This window comes from Salmo salar, chromosome 17, assembly GCF_965601325.2.
Source record: "Salmo salar chromosome 17, fSalSal1, whole genome shotgun sequence".
NCBI classification, from domain to species: domain Eukaryota; kingdom Metazoa; phylum Chordata; class Actinopteri; order Salmoniformes; family Salmonidae; genus Salmo; species Salmo salar.
Window position 1 is genome coordinate 24,903,616 of NC_138307.1, and position 8,873 is coordinate 24,912,488.

General features: G+C 46.8%; 1 protein-coding gene across 6 annotated transcripts in view; it reads right to left on the minus strand.

Moving 5' to 3' along the window:
- Nucleotides 1-8,873, minus strand: part of LOC106573853 (trafficking kinesin-binding protein 2-like) — a 65,822-nt gene that overhangs the window by 12,236 nt on the left and 44,713 nt on the right. For 3 of the 6 annotated variants that reach the window (XM_082963646.1, XM_082963648.1, XM_082963650.1), the window contains 8 exons: nt 8,815-8,862; nt 6,677-6,753; nt 6,464-6,580; nt 6,147-6,356; nt 5,473-5,551; nt 5,190-5,320; nt 5,036-5,110; nt 2,501-2,638 (listed from right to left, as the gene is read on the minus strand). In XM_082963646.1, coding sequence (XP_082819772.1) covers nt 2,501-2,638; nt 5,036-5,110; nt 5,190-5,320; nt 5,473-5,551; nt 6,147-6,356; nt 6,464-6,580; nt 6,677-6,753; nt 8,815-8,862 — 875 coding nt within the window. The remainder of the gene's footprint in view (nt 1-2,500; nt 2,639-5,035; nt 5,111-5,189; nt 5,321-5,472; nt 5,552-6,146; nt 6,357-6,463; nt 6,581-6,676; nt 6,754-8,814; nt 8,863-8,873) is intronic. The other 3 variants (XM_082963647.1, XM_082963649.1, XM_082963651.1) reach the window with 1 other exon arrangement.

An 8,873-nucleotide genomic window follows, 5' to 3' on the forward strand; every position in this document is an offset into this window, starting at 1 on the left:
GGAGGCTATATACAGGGGGTACCGGTACAGAGTCAATGTGGAGGCTATATACAGGGGGTACCGGTACAGTCAATGTGCAGAGGTACAGGATAGCCAAGGTAATTTGTAAAGTGACTATGCATAGATAATAAACAGCGAGTAGCAGCAGTGTAAAAACAAAGGGGGGAGGGGGGGGTCAATGGAGATAGTCTGAGTGGCCATTTGATTAGTTGTTCAGCAGTCTTTGAGGATCTGGGGACCCATGCCAAATCTTTTTAGTTTCCTGAGTGGGAAAAGGTGTTCTCGTGCCATCTTCACAACTGTCTTGGTGTGTTTGGACCATGACAGTTTGTTGGTGATGTGGACACGAAGGAACTTGAAGCTCTAAACCTGCTCCACTTCAGTCCCTTCGATGTTAAATGGGGGCCTGTTTGGCCCTCCATTTCCTGTAGTCCACAATCAACTCCTTTGTCTTGCTCACATTGAGAGAGAGGTTGTTGTCCTGGCACCACACTGCCAGGTCTCTGACCTCCTCCCTATAGGCTGTCTCATCGTTATCGGTGATCAGGCCTACCACTGCTGCGTCGTCAGTAAACTTAATGATGTGTTGGAGTCGTGCTTGGCCATGCAGTTGAGGGTGAACAGGGAGTACAGGAGGGGACTAAGCACGCACCCCTGAGGGGCCCCAGTGTTGGCAGATGTGTTGTTACCTACCCTTACCATCTGGGGGCGGCCGTCAGGAAGTCCAGGATCCAGTTGCAGAAGGAGATGTTTAGTCCCAGGGTTCTTAACCTAGTGATGAGCTTTGTGGGCCCTATGGTGTTGAACATTGAGCTGTAGTCAAGGAACAGCATTCTCACATGGGTGTTCCTTTTGTCCAGGTGGGAAAGGGCAGTGGGCAGTGCGATTGAGATTGCGTCATCTGTGGATCTGTTGGGGCGGTATGCGAATTAGAGTGGGTCTAGGGTTTCTGGCATGATGGTGTTCATGTGAGCCATGACCAGCCTTTCAAAGCACTTCATGGTTACCGGCGTGTGTGCTACGGGGCGGTAGTCATTTAGGCAGGTTACCTTAGTGTTCTTGGGCACAGGGACTATGGTGGTCTGTTTGAAAAATGTAGGTATTACAGACTTGGCCAGGGAGAGGTTGAAAATGTCAGTGAAGACACTTGGCAGTTAGTCCGCGCATGCTTTGAGTACACGTCCTGGTAATCCGTCTGGCCCCGCGGCTTTGTGAATGTTGACCTGTTTAAAGGTCTTGCACACATCGGCTACAGAGAGCATGATTACACAGTCCTCCGGAACAGCTGGTGCTCTCAGTGTTGCTTGCCGCAAAGCGACCATAAAAGGCATTTAGCTTGTCTGGTAGCCTCGCATCACTGGGCAGCTCGCAGCTGGGTTTCCCTTTGTAGTACGTAATAGTTTTCAAGTCCTGCCACATCCAGAGCCGGTGTAGTAGGATTCAATCTTAGTCCTGTATTGACACTTTGCCTGTTTGATGGTTCGTCTTAGCGCATAGCGGGATTTCTTATAAGCGTCCGGATTAGTGTCCAGCTCCTTGAAAGCGGCAGCTCTAGCCTTTAGCTTGGTGTGGATGAATCCTGTGATCCATGGCTTCTCAAGGCAGGCCTGGTTGTTGCTAGATATGTTTGCGTTGGAGACAATTTTAGCTAACCCTTTTCCTAACCTTAATCTAATTCTCCTAACCTGCTGCGAAAAGTATCTTCTGCTAGTAAAAACCGGCAGACCTGAGGTTCCACTAATTCAATACAGCCTCCTGCCCAACTTCCACATAACATAATAACTTGGATAGCTCATGTGTGTGCTAGAAAGCAGGCCAGGTTGCTAGGTATCAATAGCCAATCCACTAGGGGTTGGAAGCTATAGTGAGCCTAGATTGGTCAATAGCGCCACGATGTCGCAGAGTATTTGCAAAAAGTTCAGCTTTCCCCATTTTTAGTACCGCCCTGTTCATGCTTCCTCGACCATGCTCGCATCACCCAACGGTCCCCCCCCCCCACCCACTTCACTCCATAGAAAATGAATGTTGTTTCATCACCCTTAGCGTGTTACGTGGAAATACATGTTACCTCGAGTTGATCAGCACGTGAAGCTGGGCACAGTGCGCAGTTTGACTAGACTAATGATATTGCCTGGGGTTGTTCGACATTGCAAAATGACTTGTAGATCAATGACGGTCAACACAGTTACATGCAGTTCAACACTGAATGGAGAGGACACATCAGTTGTCACAAAATATGAGAGGTATTTTCTGAAGGTAGAAAGAATATAATATGAGCAAAAGATATTAGTGAACCAGCGTCTTTTTCACTTTGAATAGATTTTCTGACCGATGCATGCTACATTTGGTTCGGTTGGATTCCGCGGACCGAAGCACTTGTATCTTAAACATTTGAATCGGGGACTGCTGTGTTTTGGTGAATCGTTACATCCCTCACACACACACACACACACACACACACACACACACACACACATTACAGCAGGTATATCTCTCTCACCATGGGGAAGAGTCCGTAGGGCAGGTGTCGTCTCATTCCTGCAGACGGAGTGTTCTTACTGCGCAGCTCCTTGATCTCTTCCTGAGACTCATGTAGCATCCCCACACACTCTACATTACGGTCCGCTAGCTCATTCAGCTATACAACACAACAACACAACATAGTTAACCCTCCACCAGCTGGTGGTAATGACACAACACACCTCCAGGCTGTGTAAGGGCTATTTGACCTGGCTTCCACAATCCCCCGACCTCAACCAAATTGAGATGGTTTGGGATGAGTCGGACCGCGGAGTGAAGGAAAAGCAGCCAAAAAGTGCTCAGCATATGTGGGAACTCCTTCAAGACTGTTGGAAAAGCATTCTAGTTGAAACTGGTTGAGAGAATGCCAAGAGTGTGCAAAGCTGTCAAGGTAAAGGGTGGCTATTTGAAGAATCTATAAAATATATTTTGATTTGTTTAACACTTTTTTTTGGTTATGTATTATTTCATAGTTTGTCTTCACTATTATTCTACAATGTAGAAAATAGTAAAAATAAATAAAATCCTTGAATGAGTAAGTGTTCTAAAACATTTGACCGGTAGTGTAGGTGTTCCACAGAGGGTCAAATTAGTGTGTAGCCCAGACTGTTCAGACACTACAGGCAGAAGTTGGCAGATCGACTGTACTGAGACGCTTGTGGGGGATCATAGAGCAAAACAAAGAACACTATCGTGTTAGTGAGAGTAGTCTCATCTTTCCATAGAGGGGTCGTAATAGTTTTGTAGGCCAAACCGGTCGGACGCTACAGATCATTCTGTGACAAGACCGATTTTCAGGATGTCTCATGGTCTGACAAACACCGCTCTAGCACTGTCACCTTTCACCTCAGATGTGGAAGTGTGACATACATGCGGTGGAATGAGATGCATCCAATGCAAACCTACACAACATAGTTAACCCTCTGCTAGCTAGTTCAGCTACACAACAACACAACATATTTAACCCTCTGCTAGCTAGTTCAGCTACACAACAACATAGTTAACCCTCTGCTAGCTAGTTCAGCTACACAACAACATAGTTAACCCTCTGCTAGCTGGTTCAGCTACACAACAACATAGTTAACCCTCTGCTGCTGGTTCAGCTACACAACAACATAGTTAACCCTCTGCTAGCTGGTTCAGCTACACAACAACATAGTTAACCCTCTGCTGCTGGTTCAGCTACACAACAACATAGTTAACCCTCTGCTAGCTGGTTCAGCTACACAACAACATAGTTAACCCTCTGCTAGCTAGTTAACCTACACAACAACACAACATAGTGCAGTGGACATTTTTGTGTCCTCTGTGTTTCTGCAAATGCGTGGTTAACAGTTAACCCTCTGCTAGCTGGTTCAGCTACACAACAACACAGTTAACCCTCTGCTAGCTGGTTCAGCTATACAACAACATAGTTAACCCTCTGCTAGCTAGTTCAGCTACACAACAACACAACATATTTAACCCTCTGCTAGCTAGTTCAGCTACACAACAACATAGTTAACCCTCTGCTAGCTAGTTCAGCTACACAACAACATAGTTAACCCTCTGCTAGCTGGTTCAGCTACACAACAACATAGTTAACCCTCTGCTAGCTGGTTCAGCTACACAACAACATAGTTAACCCTCTGCTGCTGGTTCAGCTACACAACAACATAGTTAACCCTCTGCTAGCTAGTTAACCTACACAACAACACAACATAGTGCAGTGGACATTTTTGTGTCCTCTGTGTTTCTGCAAATGCGTGGTTAACAGTTAACCCTCTGCTAGCTGGTTCAGCTATACAACAATAGTTAACCCTCTGCTAGCTGGTTCAGCTATACAACAACACAGTTAACCCTCTGCTAGCTGGTTCAGCTACACAACACAGTTAACCCTCTTCTAGCTGGTTCAGCTATACAACAACACAACATAGTTAACCCTCTGCTAGCTGATTTAGCTACACAACAACATAGTTAACCCTCTGCTAAGGTTCAGCTATACGACAACATAGTGAACCCTCTGCTAAGGTTCAGCTATACAACAACACAACATAGTTAACACTCTGCTAGCTGGTTCAGCTACACAACAACATAGTTAACCCTCTGCTAGCTGGTTCAGTTACACAACATAGTTAACCCTCTGCTAGCTGGTTCAGCTACACAACAACATAGTTAACCCTTTGCTAGCTGGTTCAGTTACACAACAGTTAAATACCCACACTCCATGACCGTATTCCACACATACTCATTCATCAGTAATAAACACCTTAACTTAAACCTTGATGCAGCTAATAACCTTGAACACAAATTCACTGCTTGTGTCAACATAACAGACAAAACCCAAGATAATATTTTAAATACTACAACTCTGGGCCATATCATACTGCTTATCAGGTGCAGTTCTGCTCTGACATATAGCTGTGGTGCAAATGATGTTGGAGAGTTATGAAATGTTGTTCGGAAAAGGGCACACCTTAAGGCACTTCTATGGAGTCAGAGAGTTCATTGAACTGTTCATTGCTAGACAACTCACCTCTGCAGTGAGTGATCTCTGGGCATCTTTCGAGGCCTGTAGGTGAATCCTCAGCTCCTCTTTCTCCAGGGCCAACTGGAAACACACTTCATTAGTACTATTACTACAACATACACTTCAAACTGTGCTCTTCCTCCCCTTCCTCTCCCCTCACCTCTTTGACGCGGTGTTGGAGCTCTACTATCTGGGAGAGGAGCTGGGAAATCTCCTCCTGGTGTCTCATCACCTCTTCATTCTTATGGGACAGCTCCTCTGTCAGGTTCACCATCTGATTGTTGGACTCGCCTGAACCAACCCACACCCACACAGCTCTTTAATCCTTAGAGATCAATAACCTAATTACTTGTTAATTGACCTGATTCATGCCTGTGTGTGTGTGTGTGTGTGTGTGTGTGTGTGTGAGAGAGAGATTGTGCGTTTGAGTGCATGTGACTCACGTAGCTCCTTGACACAGTCGCTGACCAGCTGTTGTTCTTTCTCCTCGTAGGTGATGGTCTCCGTCTTCAGATGACAGGCCTGGTCGGACCAGAGGGTTTACAGTGAGGTGTTAGGAACTATCAGGTGACGGGCCTGGTCGGACCAGAGGGTTTACAGTGAGATGTTAGGAACTATCAGGTGACGGGCCTGGTCGGACCAGAGGGTTTACAGTGAGGTGTTAGGAACTATCAGGTGACGGGCCTGGTCGGACCAGAGGGTTTACAGTGAGGTGTTAGGAACTATCAGGTGACGGGCCTGGTCGGACCACAGGGTTTACAGTGAGGTGTTAGGAACTATCAGGTGACGGGCCTGGTCGGACCACAGGGTTTACAGTGAGGTGTTAGGAACTATCAGATGACGGGCCTGGTCGGACCAGAGGGTTTACAGTGAGGTGTTAGGAACTATCAGATGAAGGGCCTGGTCGGACCAGAGGTACAGAGGTTAGAGTAAGGTGTGAGGGGCCCACTATGAAGCGTTAAAAATCCTGGACCGCAGAAAGTGCACAGTCGAAGTAGAATTGGCACGGACCACAGATCTGGGATCAGATCACCCTACCATTTATCCTAACCTTAACCCTATGGGTCCTGGTCAAAGGTAGTGAACTCTAGGAAATGGGGTGTCATGTCAGCTATACCTCAGAGCGTAGGGCCAGGTTCTCCTCTTCCAGATCAGACATTTTCCCCTGCAGGGCCTCCAGCTGGCTGAGGGCCACAGCTGGCGCTAGGGGTTGGCGGGGGTGCAGCGGCGTTGAGCAGCTGGAATCAGTCTCACTCTCCTCCGAAGCGCTGGCCACCATCCTCAGCAACTCATCCTTTTTCCCCAGCTCATGTTGTAGCTGGTGCACCTGGGGGGGTCAGACGGTGTGTGTGTGTGTGTACACACAGTAGTGTGTGTGTGTGTGTGTGTGTGTGTGTGTGTGTGTGTGTGTGTGTGTGTGTGTGTGTGTGTTACCTGGTCCAGGGCCTGTGCTAGCTGTTCCTCCACAGACTCATTGCGTTCCTGGAGCAGGTGGTTCCTCTGAAGCAGAGACTGACCAATCCGAGCGGCCAGCTCCAAGTCTCGGTCCCGCTGCAACCAATGATACATGCAACAGTTAGTCCACCAATCACGCGGCCACAATCATCAATGACAACTAATCACCGCCATGTGTCAATGAGAGCCCACCTCAGCCAATAGATGTGTGACAACCTCAATGTCATTGTAGGTCTTGGTCATCTGCTCCACCCTATCAGCACTGAGGACTGGAGAGAGAGAGAACGAGAGAACGAGAGAGACAATTGAATTTTAGCAGGGGAACAAGAAAACACGCCAGCATACACGCACATACAGTGGGGCAAAAAAGTATTTAGTCAGCCACCAATTGTGCAAGTTCTCCCACTTAAAAAGATGAGAGGCCTGTAAGGTACACTTCAACTATGACAGACAAAATGAAAAAAAAAAAAATAACAGAAAAATCACATTGTAGGATTTTTTATGAATTTATTTGCAAATTATGGTGGAAAATAAGTATTTGGTCAATAACAAAAGTTTCTCAATACTTTGTTATATACCCTTTGTTGGCAATGACACAGGTCAAATGTTTTCTGTAAGTCTTCACAAGGTTTTCACACACTGTTGCTGGTATTTTGGCCCATTACTCCATGCAGATCTCCTCTAGAGCAGTGATGTTTTGGGGCTGTCGCTGGGCAACACGGACTTTCAACTCCCTCCAAAGATTTTCTATGGGGTTGAGATCTGGAGACTGGCTAGGCCACTCCAGGACCTTGAAATGCTTCTTACGAAGCCACTCCTTCGTTGCCCGGGCGGTGTGTTTGGGATCATTGTCATGCTGAAAGACCCAGCCACGTTTCATCTTCAATGCCCTTGCTGATGGAAGGAGGTTTTCACTCAAAATCTCACGATACATGGCCCCATTCATTCTTTCCTTTACACGGATCAGTCGTCCTGGTCCCTTTGCAGAAAAACAGCCCCAAAGCGTGATGTTTCCACCCCCATGCTGCACAGTAGGTATGGTGTTCTTTGGATGCAACATTCTTCGTCCTCCAAACACGACGAGTTGAGTTTTTACCAAAAAGTTATATTTTGGTTTCATCTGACCATATGACATTCTCCCAATCCTCTTCTGGATCATCCAAATGCTCTCTAGCAAACTTCAGACGGGCCTGGACATGTACTGGCTTAAGCAGGGGGACACGTCTGGCACTGCAGGATTTGCGTCCCTGGCGGCGTAGTGTGTTACTGATGGTAGGCTTTGTTACTTTGGTCCCAGCTCTCTGCAGGTCATTCACTAGGTCCCCCCGTGTGGTTCTGGGATTTTTGCTCACCGTTCTTGTGATCATTTTGACCCCACGGGGTGAGATCTTGCGTGGAGCCCCAGATCGAGGGAGATTATCAGTGGTCTTGTATGTCTTCCATTTCCTAATAATTGCTCCCACAGTTGATTTCTTCAAACCAAGCTGCTTACCTATGGCAGATTCAGTCTTCCCAGCCTGGTGCAGGTCTACAATTTTGTTTCTGGTGTCCTTTGACAGCTCTTTGGTCTTGGCCATAGTGGAGTTTGGAGTGTGACTGTTTGAGGTTGTGGGCAGGTGTCTTTTATACTGATAACAAGTTCAAACAGGTGCCATTAATACAGGTAACGAGTTGAGGACAGAGGAGCCTCTTAAAGAAGAAGTTACAGGTCTGTGAGAGCCAGAAATCTTGCTTGTTTGTAGGTGACCAAATACTTATTTTCCACCCATAATTTGCAAATGAATTCATAAAAAATCCTACAATGTGATTTTCTGGATTTCTTTTTCTAATTTTGTCTGTCATAGTTGACGTGTACCTACGATGAAAATTACAGGCCTCTCTCATCTTTAAGTGGGAGAACTTGCACAATTGGTGGCTGACTAAACACTTTTTTGCCCAACTGTACATGTATACTGTACACACACACACACACCAAAATAAGCAACACGTTCATGCACAAAGACACAGACTATGTTAATGCATGTGCCTCCATGCAAGCACACCAACTTTCCTGTGAAACAGCCTAAGACACTACAAGCTATGCATCCACACACTACTAGATGCCAGTACAAGCCCACTAGTGGCAGTAGACTTAGTTTGTGAGTGTCTGCTGTCCTACGGTATAGCAAGAGAGAGACTCCAGAGCTCCAGGGGGCCACTCAGCCTAGTCTAATCCAGGTTTGAGAGCACCATCTGGGCCTACTGGAGGACTGAAGCCCCCCCCCCCCCCCTTACGCTCTGGAGCTAACCGTGGAGAAAGATGCAGAGAGAGAAAGAGGGAAGCACTTTACCTCGGGAGCCAGGGTGAGAGTAGGAAGAGGGATCCAGGGAAAGATAAGCTGGAGGAAGA